The sequence below is a fragment of the Cornus florida genome, unplaced genomic scaffold, assembly GCF_030987335.1.
Source record: "Cornus florida cultivar Cherokee Brave unplaced genomic scaffold, ASM3098733v1 CherokeeBrave_3.0.0_Hap2_Chr01, whole genome shotgun sequence".
In the NCBI taxonomy this organism is placed as follows: domain Eukaryota; kingdom Viridiplantae; phylum Streptophyta; class Magnoliopsida; order Cornales; family Cornaceae; genus Cornus; species Cornus florida.
Genome location: NW_026775571.1, coordinates 117,122,867 through 117,143,990, shown reverse-complemented (window position 1 = coordinate 117,143,990; position 21,124 = coordinate 117,122,867). Strand labels below are relative to the sequence as shown.

Here is a 21,124-nt window from a genome sequence, read left to right as displayed (position 1 = left end):
TATAAATCTAGGTTTTTTTTCTTGAAATTTATTTGCTATATATATATATATATATATTTGAGATTTATATTGTGCATTTATTTATTTGATTTTTATTATTTTTCATTTTATATAGATTTATTAAAGGGACACTATCAGAAATAATGTCTAATTTTTTTTTTCTAATATAAATCTTGGTTTTTTTTTTCTTGGAATTTATTTGCTTTTTTTTCTTGGAATTTATTTGCTATATATATATATATATATATATATATATATATATATTTGAGAATTATATCACCTCCCTCTAATAGTTAGTTAACGGAAATTAGTTAAATCACCCCCCTCTAATAAATGAGGGGAGTTTTTTTGATAAAAAAAAAAAAAAAAAAAAAAACTAGAAAATAGGAGTTTAGTGAAAAAAACGTATAGAAAAGAGGGGTTTAATATAATTCACCCTTTATTATATATATATAAATAAATATTAAAAAAAAAAAAAAGGAATTATCACATGAAAAATAATTCCAAATTATCACATGAAAATAATTCCACCCATCCTCGGTTCCTCAACCATTGTCAATTGGGACCCAAATAGAAATGAAGACAAAGTCCCGCATCACTTGCAGACTAGATTTACTCAAATGGGAATCTCTCACTGTCACTCTCCCTCCGTCTCACACTCTCTCTCTCTCTAAAACAAATGCTGAGCAAGGTGATCAAAAAGTCAACCACCTGCTAAACACAAAAGAGACCTCTCTCTCTCTCAGAAAATTGAATACAATGGATCAAATACAACACAAATACGTCGACGTGAATGGTATGAAGCTCCACGTTGCCGAGATCGGAACTGGCCCATCGGTGGTGGTCTTCCTGCACGGCTTCCCGGAGATATGGTACAGTTGGCGGCACCAGATGATTGCCGTGGCCAATGCTGGTTTCAGAGCGCTCGCACCCGATTGCAGAGGGTACGGACTATCCGATCCACCGCCCGAACCAGAGAAGTCCTCCTTCTCTGACCTCATCACCGACCTACTTGCCATTATTGATGCTCTCAGCATTCCCAAGGTACTTCCAACTCTTCAATTTGCAGATGATGGAAAATGATTTTAAGCCTATGTGCATTTGTCTACTAGCCTAAGGGTTTTTATGCCTTTGATATGCTGATAAGAGAATTTATTCCCTTCGTCAAAAATTAGCATGAGAAATCGGATTATATCATTACTTGTTGAAAATTTATAATTTTATTTTTCTGTTTGGTTTCCGAGAAAGCTCAGTAAATATAGCTTGAATCTTATTTTAGCTAGAATAATGTTTTAGCTTTTTATATGAAATATAACTTTCTTCTTTTGGTTTTGTTTGGGGGGTCAAAAATTGCAGCCACTTCGATCTAAGGTTTCTCTGGACAATGCCATGATTGGTAGGATTTGGTTTTATTGAGGTTGCACTTTTTGTTAATTAGAGAGAATTTAAGGTGAATTTATCAACTAGGTGCTTTACATTTCTGTAGAAGAAAGAAGTCTGCAGGAAATTATTATTATTATTATTATTTTTTATAGAGATGAATTTTGAAGGGGTGTTTCAGATTTTCTTTTTTTTCTTTTTTCTTTTTTTTCAATTCTGCAAGGGACCTACTTTTCATTTGGAATCAGTTTCAATAATTAATCTTTGAAGATTTAATCAGCAGAAGGGTTGCTTAGAAGTTAGAAACAACTAGTTTGATTTTGGTACATTAATCAGTACATGATGTTCATTCTGCTGTGCTATATCAATATGTGCTTTGTATTTCATGCAAATAATGTGGTTTATGAATCCAAGTTTTTTGGATTTTATTCCAACATCCATTCACCGGCTTTGTTATGAGTTCTATATAATATGGTTACACCAGTTAGGCTTGTTGGAACTCGGAGGTTCTGCCACAAACATCCACCTGACTTGGGACATATTTGGCTGTTTATGCATCAAATAAAGAATAATAATAATAATGACAATAATAATTTTCTTTCAGGTAATCTGTTAAAATAAGATATCATCTTTGGGCTCTGTCAATTTCTTTATCTACTTAGCATTGATCAAATGGCAAGTTTATCTCTTTACTTTTTAATTGAAAATGAATAGATATTAAGTTGTTATCTATGTTGCATGAACTCTTCAAAAATACATGAAGTAACAGTGTTCAAGACATGAGAATTTGACATGTGTATGGAATGCATATCTAGCACGTATGGTTGGACATGCACATAACAAGCATACTCAATAATCTATTTTTTTATATAATTATACGTAAAACTCCTTTATTTGGTTCCTTTTACTTCAAATAAATGAGATCAATTATTTTACTCTAAAAGTTTATATGGTATGAAAATTTAATTTAGTCCTTGTGCCCTTGGTTTGGAGATTTGATAAATCTGATTCTTAGACACATAGGCACCTGATATGTCCTCAAATGCATGTAACATAGGTTGTCTTCTTGCTGACTTTTTGGACTATGTTGGGATTTATCAACCTTGCAGTGGCAAACTCCAGTAGAGGGTTTGTGGTAGCTTGTAGTGGGCTCATATTCGGGATGGTTGTTACAATATCAATGAACAATTGTTGAATCATTTTACAATATCAATGAACAATTGCTGAATCACTCATCTCTAAACAATACTACTTCTCTGTTCTTGACTCATTTTTCTCTATAAGGTTATATAGCCTTGATATAAAATGAGTTGGCATTCTGCTTTGCATTCCTATGAAACATTGTGAAGAAAGAAATGGAGTGTGGGTTGTTTTTTGTACATGGATGGTCTGTTATAGATATAGTAAGCCTCATCAAGTACTCTTTACCTTGACCAAAAAATAAAAAATATTTTGTCAAGGTCAAGTAGCATTAACACTCCCTCTCTCTCTCTCTCTCTCTCTCTCTCTCTCTATATATATATATATATATATATGCAGGTTTTTCTTATTGGTAAAGATTTTGGAGCCTGGCCAGCTTATCAATTTGCCATTCTCTACCCAAAGAGGGTCTTGGGAGTTGTGACATTGGGTATACCATGCATGCCCCCAAGTCCACCTGCATTTCATAAACAACTTCCTGAAGGCTTCTACATTTCAAGATGGAGGGTAAGAAGTAATTTTCTCATATTTGTTCATAAACAAATAACCAGATTTAACTGCTCGCAAATTCATTTTCATTATGTTCACTCAAGGAACCTGGACGAGCTGAAGCAGATTTTGGTCGCCTTGATGTTAAAACGGTTGTGCGGAACATCTACATCCTCTTCGCCAAAAGTGAAATACCAATAGCAGAGGAAAGCCAGGAGATCATGGATTTGGTGGAACCATCAACTCCTCTACCCCCTTGGTTCACAGAGGAAGATCTTGAAGTCTATGGAGCTTTGTATGAGAAATCTGGATTCCGAACCGCATTGCAAGTTCCCTATAGGTAATGGATTTGATCCGTTTTGTAAAACAAGTGATCATCATTCTTTGTATAAGGCAACTGTTATCTTCCTCTACTGTCCTTTTTGTCTACAATCCATTCCCGGAGCAGCCTCCATGATCCCAAGCTGCTTGTTCAAAACTCCAATTTCTCATCTTGGCTGACCTCATAAGGAGGGATTTCCACCAAAGGAAGATGTTACCGGTCTAGTGGTAGTGGCTCAGAAGCTTGGTTCACCCCAGAGCTTGAAATCCCGCCTCGCTGTCTCAGTTGATAACAACTACCAATCCAAAGCCCATGAGTTTGTGATGCATCATGTTCTAGAGTTGCAACCACTGTTTCACCCAATAACAGGGTGTCATCTTAGTAATCCTCTTTTACTGTTCTCAGTATAAATCACAACCACCAGTGTTCCATGGTTATTATTTTTTAATTTTGGTTAGGTAAGTAGTATTCACAAACGCAATTCACACATTGCCCACTACAGTGTCACTCACTTCCCCTTTGAGGGAAGAGAGGTTATACCATTGGACTAATGGCCCATTGGTACCTCTGTTCCCTGACGTGAAAAAGGTAGAATCGCAGCTTTATTTTTTTTTTTTTTTAGGTTTTGTAGCTTTGTATACCTGACTTCTGATTGCCTACTTTGTAATGAATAAGTTTGTTACTGATGTTAGGTTTTCTTTTATAGGTCATTCACTAAAGGAGGGTTTGAAGCACCAGATCCAAAAGTTGAAGCCCCAGCCCTACTGATCATGGGTGAGAAAGATTATGTCTTCAAATTTCCAGGGATGGAAGAGTACATAAGGAATGGACAGGTGAAAGTTTATGTTCCGAAATTGGAGATAACATACTTGCCTGAAGGAACCCATTTTGTTCAAGAGCAATTCCCTGACCAAGTGAATCAGCTCATCCTCACCTTCCTCGGTAACCATAGCTGATCACAAACCTTTAAGAAAGATTTTTCATTGTTGAAGATTGCTGAAAGGTTGGCTGGGATTGTGAAAGACTTGGAAAGCATAAAACCTCCTATTTACCTTATGTGAGTAAACAACCGTACTGTACCATTATCAGGCAAAGACTGGTTTTGCGTTTCCTCTCCCGCTTGTAATTGTGTTTCAAGCAAATAAATTGTGCTTTTGCGGCCAGATTCAAGAGAGAAATGCATGTAATAATGGATAGAGATTTAATTGCATTTTGCTGGGTGACAATGGGATTGAATTCACTACAAAATGACTTTCTTAAAAATGTTTTTTTGGGGCACTTCCAAAGCTCATAATAGGATTGGCAACTGAAAATCCACCAATTCTTCATTTACATACGCAGGCTGCCATGCTTTATTGCATTTCGAGTTTCAACCCAACCTAATAATTTAACAACCTGGAGGTTTTGAGTTAATAGATGGTCTAATGATGAAAACTAGGGGGCACTAGTACTGCTATTTCCATGCTTTATCTTCACGGATAGTACCAGTCAGTGGTGAAGTCACGTAGGGACAAGTGGGGGCAGCTGCCCCCACTGAATTTTTAATTTTTTTAATTTTATATGGAAAGATTTTTATATTTGTATAATTGTCCCCACTAAAAGTTGACATTGTCCATATATATACTATATATATATATATATATATATATAACCAAATGACCATTCATGGTATTATATTAAAAAAAAAAAAAAAAGAATATAATCTTTCCAAAACATATGATATTTTGTTTCCACTTTCTCAAAATATTATATTCTTTCCCACTTTTCTCAAAAATACAAGATATTCTTTCATACTTTTGACTTTATTACAAACAAATGCGTTGTTAATTTTCATCACATTTTCGATCTTCAACATTTCTCTTTCAGCGAGTCTTCAATATTTCAAAAATTCATAAAATTCAAACAAATACTGCAGTTTAGTACTGTTTAATTTTTACATATATTATTTTGGTTCAAATAATATATATATATATATATATATATATATATATATATATATATATCCAGTTGTAACTCATAACAAACACATACCGTGAATAAACATCAAGTTGTTTGACTGTCCCACATGGCCGAATGAGAAGTTGTTGCACTTATATATGTGGATATCTTTTAACTATATACATACGTTTTTAAAAACAGTGAATAGAGAAGTGTGCAAAGCAGACTGCGCAACAAAGATGGATCGTGACTTATGGTATTAGAGCTGATTTTCGGCCGAAAATGAAGGAGCATACAGATGTGTGAATTTCTTATAACTAAAACTACTTTTTATTTCTTTGACAGGAAACACAATCAAACACTTACTTGTCTCTACAGGAATCCGAACTCTCTATTTTCTACTCTTCTATGATTTTTTTTTTTTTTGAATAAAATGAAGAAACATACTTGATTCAGCCTTTCCCTTTATTTCGTTTTTTGGAATATAAATACAAAAATAAAAATAAAAGGTTATGCACATGGATGCATCACTTGCAACTAACATGGAAAAGATTTATTCAACTCATTTGGACTGGAATAAGTTGGTGTTAACATGTTTATTAGGATCCATTTAGTTCTGGAGTGGGACTGAGCAGCTGGGCTTTGCCTCAAAACTAACCCATGGGCTCTATGGATCGAGTGGAAATCTGGTAATGGGTCTTATTCTGATATTCACTATGATATTATTCTGACATACAAGTCTACCAGCAAGGGAAACGAAGGCATATGACAATTTTTTCTTTTCTTCTTCTTTTTTTTTTTTTTTTGATAAATCATTTCATTAAAACCGAAAGAACCATACAAGAATATAACAAATAAATAAAATAATAAAATATAAATAATAAATAAAGAAAGAAAAAGAAACACTCCAACCAGAAAACCCCGCTTCCAAGATTGTTGGAATTTGATAATCTCTCTTTCATACATGATTTGATTTGATCAAATTTATATTTTAATTTCTCTTGCAGTTCCCTTCAAACATAATATTTTCTGACCTTTATGGGAAATGTAATTTCTTCAAACAGATTACTTTTTCCAATATTAACTTGGCTCTAACTCTGTGCCATTACTCATTAGTTTAGAAGATGTAAGTTTGCTCGCAGTTTTTTTTTTAGATTTTTGTAAAAAAATTAATTAAAATACCTAATCCTATAGATTTTTATTTTTTTTATTGGTTGAATGGATGTCCCGGTAGGAAAAAAAAAATGAAAATTGCACACTGACATAAAACAGATACAACAAAAAAAAAAAAAAATACAAATTACACAATGCATGTAGGAGAACATCTAGATTTGTGCTATCATTTTCGTATACAATCATCTTTAGCCTGCACCACAGATGGTGAAAAAGAGGTGGAAGAATAATGTAAATGAAAAAATCAAAGGAGAAAAATACAAACAAGGGATGGGGTAAAGCAGACTATATGACAGGCCCCTGGTCAGTTTGATATTGTGCAGCGGCCAGCAGTTCCATCTCCACGGGCATCGTGGAACAACAAATAGTTGATCCGAAGAAACAATGAAGCTCACACAAATTGTCTATGCTCTCAACATCTCAAGGAACCCTACACGATTCAATTACTTCAAGCACCGTTGTATGAGTCTCCGGCGAGATCATGTCTAGTGTCAGATGAAATTCCTGTAAGGCAGATAACAATAATAATAATACATAAAGATCTGTGTATAAACCACGATGTAATACCAGAAATAGGCCAGTTCAATGCTGGAAGCTCTTCAATCAATGGACATCCCCCCCAATATTTATAAATAACACTCTGATTGAAGTCTCTCGGTTTTTTTTTTTTTTTTTTTTTTTTTTTGCTAAATCCAAGTTAGTATGTCTTTCAGGATCCCACAAAATCCTAAACCTCCCATGCAAATTAGCTTTCTTGGGCATGGAACATGGTAAGATATTCTTATGAAAGAACAGTTCTGTCCACAAGGTTAGCGATCATAGGGTTTCTTAGTTGTAAAAATTACAAGTCCCCGCAATTTCCTCGCAGGTTGTCATTCACCAACTGCAGAAGGCCAAGTCACATTGGAAGTGCAGTGATTTTACCCAATGAAGTAAGGATGCCTTCAATAGGCTGGCTTGCTTTATTGGTGAATGACAAAATGACAAGTATGCCACTGCTGCATTGTAGCCCAAGCTCATAATTTAACAACCAGGAGGTTTTGAACTGCATTGGACCTGCCGCTGTGGCGGAACTAGTAGATGGTCTAATGATGAAATAAATCAACCAAAAAGAAAAAGTAGGGAGCAGTACTGCTACTTTCATTCTTTATCTATGCAGATAATACTAGTTGTAACTCATAATATATACATACCACGAATCTTTCCAACACAGGTACAAGAACCGCCAGGTTGCGATCTGGAAGATATTCAGCAATTCCATTGCGTATGCTCATACTGTTAACAGCATACACAGATTTTCGTTGAGAAAATATAAAGAAACATTTATCAAGGGAAATGATATCCATAGATGCACACAAACCTTTCAGTTGAAAGGAATGCCAGAAGAAGCGCTGAATAAGCTTCTACAATCATCTTCTCAGCTTCTCTCTCTCCCTGTAACACAGCTGCCTCGTCATCCTGCAGAATGCAACAAAATCCGAATTTAGGAAACGTCATGTTAAGCCTTCAGTGGGCTATATCTTGAAGATTTTCCACACAACAATGCATCCATCAATTGATTTGAACTTCTTATTCTAAAATGGTCAATTTACAGACAAAGATAACTTAAATTTCTTGTGAATGCACTCATTTATAGAAAAGAGATATTATTAAGGAACTAGATTTACAATCCCAAAAATTAGACAAATTTCAGTAAGAACTAAGATTTTAAATGCCAGAATACTTCTTTATTGTTGCCCCAAACTACACAACTTCCAAGTGGAGAGTAATTTTTTAATTATATTTGCATTAGCAATTCAACGATTGAAAAGTAAAATGAAAATAGGACACCATGATCGTCTTTTAATCTATTTCCAAGCTTGATTTGATAATATTTTTCCCAAACAATTTAACAATGATCTTGTAATGGAATATCATTCACCCAATTGCATAGACTTACCACAACCAATAAAGTAACTAGTCTACCAGACCTCATTCAATCTTAAACATGAACCTATAACAGCTTTAATTAGGTGCTGACTGTAGTTTTGTTCACAAAAGAAAGACATATTTCACATTATCAACTAAACTCAATCACATAATTTATAAGATGTAATCACTGAACTTTCTTGGGGACCAAAGTGATGGATAATATAAGACTAATTTTTTACTTTACTTTCTTTTTCTTTACTGCTCTAGCTTCTCAGAAACAAAACTATAAAATTCCTTATAAAAGAATAATCAAGCAGAAAAAAGATAAAAATAAAAAAATAAAAGCAGATTAGCAGAATAGGCTGAAATCTCAATAATATAACACCACCAGTTTACTTACCCACGTCAACTGCTTCCCTTCATCTGCTTCCCCTGCCCCCTGGTTGGCCAAAAAGATGGAACACAGAAGTGGGATTACATCCCTACAACTTTCATCTTCCACTGCTTCCAAACCGGGCAAAGAAACACTGGCTGATGCGAGCCGTGATCTGCCGTGAATCATATAACAAGATTTGATTAGTGAAATATATGAAGCTAACTTTCCGTGCTTCAGTGATTGCGATTTTTACAAGTCATCACAAGCAAAGATCATCTAAAAAGGGAATAAAAATTAAAAAAAAAAAGGAATAAAAGAAGAAATCCCAATTTACAGACCCAAATTTTGCTAGCATCAAATTAACAACTTGAAAGGCATATCATTTCACAAAATGTATGGGTCAATGGTGTCTGATATCAATCACCAGCAATTACAAAATCTTCAATATGATTTTTTTTTTTTTTTGCCATATTTGGTAATACTTTATTAACTGTTTTGCCGGTTTTGGGTGAGGGGAGAGGAAGGATGCAGAGCCAGACAAGGGCAGTAACTATCTCCCATTTATTCTTTTTGTAGAAAAGTAAATGGGTCAAGATTTTACAGGTGTGAAGACTCATCCCCCTCACCCTTACCATATTTCTTGTATATAACCATGTAGCGGCATTAAAAATTCCACTGAATAATATCTCATCTGGGAGATTTTTCAAGCCTCGTGTCATGGCAGTTCTAATTGGATTAGCAGTATCATCCAATGAAACGTTCTCTTGATACATGCATCCTACCCTTCTTTACCTTTTCCCTAAGATCAAAATTCTAATAAAATTTACATTTTAAGATTTCTCAGATAAAGATAAATATCTAATATTTTAATTATTTAATATGATGCATAGTTTCTGCCATATTTTCACTAGATAACTTGAAATTAGAGAACAAATACAACAATGTTGAATTTTGCATCAAATGTTGATAAAGTTCAAAAATTGGAAATAAATAAGTCCAAAATTCCTAGAAGATTATAAAAGTTCTGGAAAATGCATGGCACACTCGCAATCACTTCTGCTGCTCATGTGATACTTTTAAAAGCTTACAACACCCTGCTCATGTGATACTTTTAAAAGCTTACAACACCCGAAGAATTCCACAACAATACTTTATGCAAGTTTTTGAGTTGGAGAATGTCATGAAAAGATAAGATGCACAAATTATCATTTAAACAAGGATATTGCCAAAAGTAAAGTTTTATAGATAAATGTATTTAAAGAATGAGTTGAAGAAAGGACGTCCATAATAAAGTTAGACAAACATATCACTGTCACATGCAATAACAGCTTCATGGTCAACTACAAGTAAGCTAGTAAAGAATACTAAAAAGAAAAGGTTACCTGTTGCAACTATCCTTCTCGACCAAGTTTACAAGCAAACCCAAGATAGCAACAAGAAAATCTAACTCTTGATCAGTGAGATGTCCGTCATTTTGATGGTCAACTTCGATACTTGATTTGGAGAATGAGGTAGTATCTCTCATCTCACTGACAGGAGGCAAAAATGAGCTGAATAATGGAAAGTGGTTTGCAATCAACGAGGACAGAGTCTCCAGTCCTCCACATGAAGCAATTTGCTGACAGCCCATAGGGTTGTCATTTGTTAAGTTCATCAGAACCTGCCATGAGGAAATTAATATAAATTTCAGAAACTCCAATGCTTCATAAAGTGTTGACAAACATTGCCTGAATCGGAACCAATTTACACAGACTTCAATCAAACATTTACGCTCTATCAGAGAGAAAAACTAATCAAAAATTGAAGATTTTGGATAGGATAGATAATCCTATACTTTCCTTCTACAAAGCCAACAAATAAATAATTAAACATTAGGGAACCCAGAAGTTGTATTAAAAAAAATCTCAATTAGGAAAAGATCTACTGAAACATATTGAATGTACAGGAGAAGTCTTCTAGATTCCAAAATGCAAATAAATGGACCATTGGCGACTATATAATAACTAGTATCTAGATATATTTCAAAGGTCAAATCTAGGATATCCAATACGCGGATAAGCAAACCCACATAGTTTGAAGTATAGATTCAAGTTAAAAAGAAAAGCAGGAGTTGTTGTAGACTATTTTTATTACACTTTTTTCAAAAAAATTAATACCTTGACAGCTGCAAGAAGGCAGTCTACTAGAAGATTGGACTTCTTTTCATCAACAGCAGATGAACAAGAGACCTCATTAGAATGATGATTTTCGCCATCACCTGATACTTGATGGCTTAGCATCACTATGGACTGACATCCATCTTCATGTTCTCTTGATGTTGCCTTTGGTTTTTGAGTTTGAGATGCTCTTTGTCTTCCCGACAGTAAGTCCCACTTAGATGGCTCAAAATCGTCTTCATCAAAAGCAAAAGGATCCTGGCTGTCCTCTGGAAGTTCGGAGTTGCTTTCTCCAGTAAATTTGGGTTCCTTACCAAGACCAAAGTTCATCCTTGAACAATCATTACTTGCAGATACTCCACTAGTTGAACTCCTTGAAGTTCCACTGCATGAGCCTGACGTGGAAGAATTGATTCTCATTTTTAACAAACAATTATCAGCTGATGTGTTGGTAAATTCAGAACTGGGATTAGAATTCCTTGACAGGCCAGAAAACAACCATTCACTGTTCTGAGATTCACTGAGACTCCTCTGAGAAGTGGTCTGCTCTGTTCTACTGAACCTTATAGAAGAACTGATGGATATGATCTCATCACTGTCCACTGCAGATTCAGAAGATTATATTAACTTAATTATCATTTTATTCAAGTCTAGGTGCTTAACAATTTCTTATTAGCTAATAAGTGATAACTATAATTATATAACAATGTAAAATTATTTCCAGTAAGAATTTCAACTGAAAAGAATCTGTTAAATCAGCTACACCGTTAATTTCTGTGCAAGCGTCCATCACATATCTTTGAACTTTTTCTTGACACAATAAGGACACATCAATGACCAAGCTAGTTCAAAATTGTTCATCTCTGGCCCAGACCACTGCCCTAGAACAAGAAGATTGCTCAAGTGACATCAAACCTCCAAGGTTGACTTCAAAATCATTTCATGAATTAAGTGCTATTTTACTCGTGTCTTCGTCCTATATTTTCATTATTTCCACGGGGAGAGGGGAGAAAGTAATAGCTGCCAGGATATCATAGTGTACCTTTGCTATCTTCCATTAAAGGCATTTCAGAAGCAGCACAAATCCCATTGGAAAGATTATAAAACTCTTCCTCGTAGGAACTGCTCGAGGAACTCTTCAGTAAAGATAGACCTAGATATCAATGCCACCGTCATCCAAAAATAAACTATATTAAGCAAAAATTTACGTGCTAACCAAAAGTTTTTGAAAGCAACCCTCTAACACTAACAGATACCTGAAAGGATCTTGATGACTTTAATAACGAGTTTTGTAAAAGATCGAGGGGAACCCTTGTGGTCGAACTTTCCTTTCATTCCAAGCAAATGAATCTGTTATGATAATAATACCAATCAAAATGACTGGTAATTTGTCAACAGGCAGTTTAATTTTCAAAATTAAATTGGAAAAGGAAGGGGCTAAAGAATCTAAATTCAGTTTACCTGATTATCCTTACTAAGAAATGTGGCATTTTCCATGATTTTCAAACATTTTAAAAGCAGCACCAAACTTTCTAGATTGACATTATCCTTCGATTCTTGAATTGAAGATGAATTTTGTTCCAGCCATCCCTGCAAGCAAAATTTATGAGTTCACAAGGAGTATATATTCTCCAAATAATAAATGAACCACATTAATTGTTTGTTTTTAAAATTCAAATAACAGACAGAAGTTTGCAGTGTGTTGTTGTTTAATAATTACAGCACAAACTTGCTATAACTCAAAAATTAGATTTCACTTGCAAGTACAATTAAACCATTGTGCCATTCCGTTATAAGTGCATTTTCTATTTTATAGGCAATATGAGAAAGAAGCGCAGAAAGAATGCTATGTAAAGCGATGTTCAAAGCTTCTAGCGCAGGTGGAAGAAAACAGATCAGTGGTAAAAACCAAAAAGCTTTACTAGCTAACAGGAATAATAGTCAGCCAACAATAAAAATGACAAACCCATAAAAAACATCAAATGACTTTTTTTAGGAAATCTAATACATTGATAAAAAGACGGCCAAATCTTTTAAGTTTTCCCCTCACGTATTGGTTATTTTACCACACATAACTGATTTCAATCCAATAAAGCCAAACAGCAGAATGTTAAAAGAGTATCTGTATGTTATTTGATGCATGTATAGCCAAAAAGAACAAAAATGAAAAGAAGAATTAACAGAAAATAAACAAAAATCCACTGGACATAGAAAGAACTTCAGCTAATCAAAGCTATATAATTAACATTGCTTGACATCATTCACTGAAGGATGAACTTTGAGATACAAATATACATATATAATATATGACCATGTGGGGGACAAAAAACAAATTAAGAAATAAAAAGATGTTAACCCCATGCATGGTAGTAGGGCTGCATATGGTAATATAGCAACATCAGCTTCGCTGAAATTAGAAATTCATTATATGTATATTTATATATAGAATGTGAAGAAACAATAGAAGGCGGCATAACGGTGTATCCGTGATACATTGGTGCACATTCCAATTTGAAATATTGAATCACAACTCTCAACTTCTATTAACTATAGGAAATTTTGAATATTATAAACTTCTCCATAAGTTGATCCTATATAATCTTCAATTTGGGTCATGCATGTATTAGGGCACATTTGAATTCAGAATCCTGAACCACAGTTCTCAACCTATGTTTTCTAATGAACTTCAATTTGGGTCATGCATGTATTAGGGCACATTCAAATTCAGAATCCTGAACCACAGTTCTCAACCTATGTTTTCTAGAGAAAACAATAGCAAATTTCAAGACTTCCTCTACAAATTGCTGCACTATTCTCATCATTCATGTTAACCCATTGCAGTTCAGCTGGAAAATGAGATCCAAAAAACATACAATCTCACACCTCCATAATGGAATGACAATTCCTAGTGACCTCAAAGACCGCATCAAGTCCTCCAAGCTCTCGTAATTTTTCCTTGAAGTTGCCACCTGTCTTCCTAACAGCACCGGTGGTGTCTGAAAAATTGCAAACCAACAGGAAAAATCAGTAAAATAATTATAGAATGAAATGAAAAAACAAGAATATCAAGGGGAAAAGGGATTATAAATCAAATAAAAATAGTAAGTGGTTTACCAAGTTACAATTTAAAAAATAATAATAATAATAATAAATAATAAATAAATAACTTACTTCATTACAATGAACTGAAACCAAGACTATCACTACTCAATGTAAACAAGACATGGTTTGACTATTCAAAAAAAAACTAAGACCTGTTCAAGCATCCAAAAAGAAGTGTCTGAGGAATAACTGGAAGGAGAAAGAGGGGAGATTGGGTGTGGGTGTGGGTGTGGGTGTGTGGTGGTGTCTCACCATTAGAGGGTGATAAATTCTTGCAGTCCCAGATAACATATCACATCAATGGACACCTAAATTCAGAAACATGCACTACATATATATAAATGCAGGAGAAGATGAGGTTAAATTCAACCTTCAAGAGAAATTGTAGATAAGCAAGCTTTCTCCATCACCAACAAAGCTATCCATTTTGGGCTCAACTCCGGCTTCCCCATTCCAGCATCATTGCCATCACTTGACTTCATTTCCTTGCAACTTACAAGAATCTCCTGAACTTTGAGCATGATTGCAGCAGATGTGGAATCCACTCCGTTAACATCTTGTAAGATACCAGCATCCTTACGAAAAGCTAGAAGCTTATGGCCGATGGTTGGTACTTTGTCTTTAGTAGCATCAGAGGTGAGTGGTGTCAACAATTTTATTAGGAAACGAATGCAACCCGGCGAATCCAAAAGGTGATCCTCCTGACCCTGAAATAGTGAAATTTGAAAAGCTTTAAGATCCTTATGAAGATGAACAAAATGTATCCAGTGAATGTAGATCATCCAGTTAAACAATCGCATGAATGTACACATTTTAGATTTTAAGATAGCCAACAGAAGTAGAAAAAACAAATGAACCACCAAACACATTTTTAGTTAAAAAAATATTGTAGCATCAAGCATTTCAAAAAAAGATAGATTCTATATGAATATAAACTTGAAAACAACTAAAAAAAATTGTCAAATGCTGATGCAAGTTTTAAGAACAAAAGAGTATAATGACAAATGGCTTCAAACCTCCACAATAACTCAACAACTTATCCAACAAAGTTAATAAGTAATGCAAACAAGACAACATGCAGATAGACGCAAGTTTTAAGAACAAAAGAGTATAATGACAATTGTCTTCAGACCTCCACAATAACTCAACAACTTATCCAACAAAGTTAATAAGTAATGCAAACAAGACAACACACAGATAGACGATCATACCACACTCATAACAATGCACAAATTCCATTATAATCCACTGATCAGAGAACTAGTAATCCAAGTCACATAGAGCAGGAGCAGGAACGGGGGCTGGAGCAGGAGCGAGAGAGTTAGTTTGCCAAAATCTAAAACATGTGAGAGAGGATAGCAAGAACTGTTAGTCCTACTTACTGCTACAAGATAAGAAAGGTGTGTTACTCTCTTAAGTATCCCTCGGGGGTAGATAATAGGAGTAGGAAAGGTCAGCCCTCACTCCATTCTTTGCGGAATGACATGCCAGGGAAGAGAGTTCCTCCTTAAAGAGCTAATAGCTTATTAAGAAATTACTCTTCCAATCCTAAAATTATGGTTACATTGGGTCATTATGTTGTGGGAGCGTCTCTACAGCATTTATATATTCAATATCATCTTTTGTCCATTTATCTTAAAGAAGTACAACGTGTGCAAATATATTTATCAAATATTTATAAGATATATCAATTATGTTTTTTTTATTTTTTAGGAATAAGATAAAATAGTTTAAAGGGTTCACAAATCTAGCTATCAGAAGTGGGTTATGCGGTATGATTTCTATAAAAATGATTATGCACAAAAATGAGAGAATCAGAAAGCAATACTCTAATACATTTTTCCAAGCAACTCAGGAATCTCTATACGTTCATGCCTAGCTCAGCATCCTTTATAATCAGTTAAAACCAAAGCCCCGTTGTATAGGTTAAAACTTGGAATACAAGCATGGGTGAATGCAATTAATTATTTTGAAGGGTTAGTTTCCTAATGGTTTGAAGTTTGAATGTCTGGCAGCAGAAAATTCAATATTGACTAATCAACTAAACAATATAGAATAACACGCTGATAAAGACACCGTCCTATTCCAAAAAATTGGAGCCACATACAATTTACAAACTTTTGTGTATCTCACCAAATATCATCTCCCCCCCTCTTTCCCTCCCTCCTTTCTCGCGGGATGGCAGAAGCAGTCGAGCAAAGGATCGAGGAGAGAAGTTACGGCTTTTTAAGCCCTTAAGATCCCCGATCAAGATCCTCATTTTAAAATAAATCTGCAGAACCTTATCCAAAACTTATGATTATTTGGGGCTCGCGAAACAAAACTATTTCCTCTACTTAGTTCATCAAGAGCTATATGCCACAACTTCCTTTTCACCTTATAAAGTATAAACCCACTGGTTTTACAATTTCTATATCATTTTAATTCACAATGCTCACACCAGATTCCTTGAAACTCACCTAAAGCAAAAAAATTAATCTGATCATTTCATTCTCATTGAGCACAATGAAACCATCATCCTTGTCAGTTGGTTTAAGATTCAAATAAAAAGAAACTTCTGTGAAGGTTTGACAATACTTATCACCCTTCCAAGCTCTTTGGATTCAAAGGCATATCCTTAAGTGTACTATCATAAATTACTAATAACTCTGGGTGAGCAAAAGGTCAAATGCCACAACATAAGTACACAGTTCAGAGAAGGAGGCGCTTCAGGTTTTAGGCCTATGAATGAAATATGAATAGTTTTTCACCGAAAGGTAACACCTAATATCAAATACCAGCAAAATTACTCAACGCAACGTTAGCATTCTCAGAAGCTAGCATTTCAGATTATCCACCACTTACATCACTAGTCAAAATGTAGAAGAGTGCTGCAGCAGCCAGATTGCTAGGTGAATCATCAAAGCTGAGTTCCAAAACAGCATCAATAATTGTTTTCGCCATCCTGAAAACAAGGTGGCAAAAGAATTCTGAGTTCGGACAGTAGAACAATAGGAAGAATGCACCTATTTAGTATAAGCAAAATATGAATGTATATTTAACTAAAGATAAACATCTACTCGTGTAAATGGACCATGATGACAATCCCTCGGTCTAACATCTTGTGATTTGCCTATAACTATATTTCAGTCATAGAATTGAAACATTATCAAGTAAAACAGTCGGAAGTATAAAAAGTCAGCCAATGTAATTTGTTAATTTGGTTCTGCGGACTAGGAGAGATTCTAAGTATCTTGGCATTCTCTACTTCCTCCCATACACCCAAAGAGTACCTTCTTGGGTTAAGAAATCTGAGGCGAATTTCAATTAACTTGAAAATCAAAAAAGGATAATATTGCTTGTCATATGGAATAAATTAGCTTGGATACCGAATTTACACCTTTTGCATAACTTCTTATACCCTGCAAACAATCCAAAACGCTTGGTAAGAGGATTGCCCTCAAGCTTCTCGGATCATGATAAAATGACCAAATTTTCTTATTATTTGGTAGAGGAAAAATTCTTTGGGAAGGTTTCACTTAAAATTCGTTGGGAAGGTTTCACAAACCTCAAGCAACTCTATCTAATTGTTCTTTACCATTGACTCTTTGTTTCATCATTTTTATTTTTTTATTTTTATAAGTAACTCTTTGTTTCATCATATCACAAGCTCAAATTTTGGAGCATCCATTTCTACAATATGAAAACCTTTTGAGTGTGGTATTTTAAGACAAGGGGAGACATTAGTTTTCTGCTTAAATCTGTTTGACAACATCTGTATGTTCATCAGTCTAATGCTTTGGGTGTTTAGAAAGCCTTTGAAACAGCACTACATTTTTTATGGACAATCCCTGGAACCAAGTTTTTAAGCGGAAAAGTGCATGGTAGCATCAACTTCCACAGAAAAATTCTCTATGTAATTGAAAGATTCTTTAACTTGATTTGGATAGGTTTCTGGGATCACACCATATAACTACACCATCAATTTGAAGATTGGTTAATAAAAAGGAAGCCAAAGATTGGTTAATATCCTCAAAAAGTGAATAACTTTGTTGGTTGAAATCAAAGATTGATCAATGGCCGAAGTTTCAGACAGTTATTTCATTGTCAGAGAGTCAAGAAATTAAAGCTTAACCAAGAAGAACAGTCAAAAGCATAGAAAGGAAGATGGTCTAATCATTTGTGTGCCCTACGAGGGTTCATCAGAGCATAATTTACTTATTTATCTTAGTTAGTTGACCACAAACCCTGTGCAGAATATACTGCACTCATCTTGGGACTCCATCCATCCATTCAAAAGGTACCTTGTATTACTCCATTACCACACTTCCTAAAAATGGATATCTAACAGATAGATTTGTTGTGAGAGAGAGATGCAAAGTACAACATCTGAGCTTATTTGCACCTTATGATGATTCCTTGATGAGCAAACGTTAAACTATAACAACAAATATAATCTTCAGATAATTCACTGATTGGACTGTTTAGAACGCATGAATGACATAGATACCAATACATCTCAATGTATCCAACTTGAAATCATTACAATCACAACACAATATCCTTCCATACACTGTCATGTTAACTGGAATATTAGATATTTTTCCCCGAAAATCATCTTAAAAAATTTCTATGACAATTTTTATCTAAAGCAAGCCGAACCATATCAATTGTTTCTTGTATCCAGAATGATAGTACAAGGTCCAACTAAACATTTCTCTTTAAACAAACTACAACTACAAGATGGAAGTAATTAACACTTGCCTCAAAACTAACTTCTAAATGTTATAAACTCTTCATTGTATATTCGTATATTGTTAAGAGACTTAATATATATAGACAACATTAATAAAATGTCCAAAACCATCAAATAAAATGTCTCAAAACCTCGTTAATCAATATTACTTGATCCCATTAATGGGTTTCTTTCAAAAATATTATTAAACAATTTAAACTATAAAATTGATACTTAAGAGCATATTCAAACACCATTGACACAAAATATTTAAAAAGTCACATACCCATGAGTTCTTAAAAGCCGCCGCTGCTGCGCAGTGCCGCATATAGACAACAAAGACAGCAGACTCGCCCGCCTAATCCGAGCAGGCTGGCCCTTCCTTAATCCATCCAAAGCGAAATTCACCTCATCCACATGTTCCATCATTTCCCCAAACTCCTGCGTCTCCATCAACGTCGCCGTTGACATCAACGTGGCCGGCACCACTGACACCGATCTCATCCGTTTCGATTTCAACTTCTTGGGCACCTCCAATTCGCTCTTCCCGTTTCTCGCCTTCTTCGATTTCCGGATATCCCCATCGCCGTTCTTCAAATTCCCGCCGATCAGTGGCTTTCTCGGAGGCAGAATCGCCAATTGACGCGATTCTTGAGGCAAATTCGAGCCTAGGGGGTCCGAATCGAAGGCCCAGTGGGACGAATCTTGGGACGAGAACGCGAAACTGTATATATCTTGGGGGCTTTCTTGGGATGAAGAGTCTCTGAAGCTGTCAGATACGTCGTCGTCAAAACCGGAGTCGGAGTAGCTTCTTGCCATGCCTCGATTCCGACTATTCCGACGACCGTACGTTCTAACTATCATTTTTCCGTTGGCTGTAACGTTCCAAAGAATTCAAATCTTTCATGTAATGAAACTATCAAAGAAAGAAAGATAGGGTTTTTAGGGAAATAAATTCGGAAATTGAGGGTAAATCTGAAGAGTATAGGAAGGTTTGTTGAAGGTCCTTGGTTCAGCTCTGGTTTGAAGATTTGAATCAAGATCGGGAGAAGAGTATCGAAAAATTTTAAGTAAAAGGAGTGAAAGATTTTAGGTTAACGTTTTTTTCATAAAAATCTGAGCGTTTATTTTGAGGGTATACCGATTACGGTATGTGGGCCATAGAGTTGAGGGTAATCTAGTAATTACAATTTTGAAACTAACCTCGTGACGTTATTGTTGCCGTTGATCTTAATCAGGAGTCGAATTGCTTTTTTTTTTGTTTTTTTTTTTTTTTTTTTTTTTCTCGTTAATCCAGTTGAAAAGTAAGCTTGGATTTGGGTTTTGGGTTTAGACAGACGATTTCTCTACAGTGCGTTTTTTCGCCTTTGTCCGATTAATATTTCAGTGTTCTCGCGTTATGGTACGGCTTCGCAAGTAAATGAGCCTCAGCCGTTGGATCAAGGACGATCCCATCATAACCTCGATCAACTGTGTGTTTTTTTTTTTTTTGTAAGTGATAACCTCAGTCAACGGTTTTCAAGACAAGTTCACAATGAGCATTCTCGTCATGAGATCCTGGAGAGTGCACCAGATCTTCTCCCTGGTCAGAACACTTTCTTTCTCAATGCACTTATCCGATATACAATCCTCCATCTCAGTTTTGTTTTTTTTGATTGGCAACAACTAGCTAGACAGGAAAATAAAATTAAAAAAAAATTAAGATTTATATTTGTTTGGTTAGATGAAAAGTGAAAACTTTTGAGAAAGTAAGGTTTCTCTAAAAATTTTCTCTAGACTCCATTTAGTTAAACGAAAAATTTTACGAAAATTGAGAATGAAAAAAAAGTGAAGTGAAAGAAAGGAAAATCAAGTTTTCATCGTGCATTTGATTAGCAATAAATTTTTTGAAGTAAATTAAGTGAAAATTGTATTTTGTTAGTTTGGATAACATGAAAATGAAAATGAAAATGATTCTATTTACCAAAAATATCCTTATAAATTTAAATTTATATTAGATAAATATTATTTATACTTAATTATTTATTTTAGTAAGAAAATAGTGAAATATGAAATAGAATATATATATATATATATATATATATATATATATATATATATATTCACTTGTCCTACTACGTGGATTCAAATATTCGTTTTCTCCTCATGCTAGCTTTATTTTTGTTATTTATTATTTATTTTTCCTTATTATTATTTTTTTTAAATTGAGAAAATTAAACTTTTTGATAAACGGAATTTTTTATGTCACCAATGGGCCAAAAAAGTAGAAGATAAAGAAGATTCATACAAAGTTATTTGTTTAAATTCTTTATTGCTTTTACTTCTAAAAATACTTCATCAATATAAAAACTAACACACAATCT

The 21,124-nt window shown here is 34.5% G+C and overlaps 2 protein-coding genes across 2 annotated transcripts; one reads left to right on the top strand and one right to left on the bottom strand.

Annotated features, from left to right (window-relative positions):
* Nucleotides 1-561: 561 nt before the first annotated feature.
* On the top strand, nt 562-4,639 carry LOC132316646 (uncharacterized). Its single transcript, XM_059815121.1, has 4 exons — nt 562-1,044; nt 2,920-3,087; nt 3,174-3,409; nt 4,098-4,639. Exons 1-4 carry the CDS (start codon nt 577-579, stop codon nt 4,345-4,347), a joined length of 1,122 nt encoding a protein of 373 aa, XP_059671104.1. The 5' UTR covers nt 562-576; the 3' UTR covers nt 4,348-4,639.
* Nucleotides 4,640-6,595: 1,956 nt separating this feature from the next.
* On the bottom strand, nt 6,596-19,983 carry LOC132316638 (wings apart-like protein 2). Its single transcript, XM_059815114.1, has 13 exons — nt 19,048-19,983; nt 16,892-16,991; nt 14,418-14,754; nt 13,829-13,941; nt 12,407-12,535; nt 12,202-12,295; nt 11,988-12,098; nt 10,946-11,547; nt 10,172-10,449; nt 8,814-8,961; nt 7,863-7,960; nt 7,696-7,777; nt 6,596-7,006 (listed from the first exon to the last, which is right to left on the bottom strand). The coding sequence occupies exons 1-13, from the start codon at nt 19,623-19,625 to the stop codon at nt 6,923-6,925; spliced, it is 2,754 nt and encodes a 917-aa protein (XP_059671097.1). The 5' UTR covers nt 19,626-19,983; the 3' UTR covers nt 6,596-6,922.
* Between the last annotated feature and the right edge of the window lie 1,141 nt (nt 19,984-21,124).

What these genes read in the sequence shown, in the direction of transcription:
- LOC132316638 (XM_059815114.1), bottom strand. Translation starts at nt 19,625, where the DNA reads ATGATAGTTAGAACGTACGGTCGTCGGAATAGTCGGAATCGAGGCATG. An exon ending in TTCTTAGTAAGGATAATCAG is followed by an intron (nt 12,296 to 12,406) that starts GTAAACTGAATT and finishes TTATCATAACAG; the next exon opens with ATTCATTTGCTTGGAATGAA. An exon ending in TTTAATGGAAGATAGCAAAG is followed by an intron (nt 11,548 to 11,987) that starts GTACACTATGAT and finishes CTGAATCTGCAG; the next exon opens with TGGACAGTGATGAGATCATA.
- LOC132316646 (XM_059815121.1), top strand. Translation starts at nt 577, where the DNA reads ATGAAGACAAAGTCCCGCATCACTTGCAGACTAGATTTACTCAAATGG. An exon ending in ATGCTCTCAGCATTCCCAAG is followed by an intron (nt 1,045 to 2,919) that starts GTACTTCCAACT and finishes ATATATATGCAG; the next exon opens with GTTTTTCTTATTGGTAAAGA. An exon ending in GCATTGCAAGTTCCCTATAG is followed by an intron (nt 3,410 to 4,097) that starts GTAATGGATTTG and finishes TTTCTTTTATAG; the next exon opens with GTCATTCACTAAAGGAGGGT.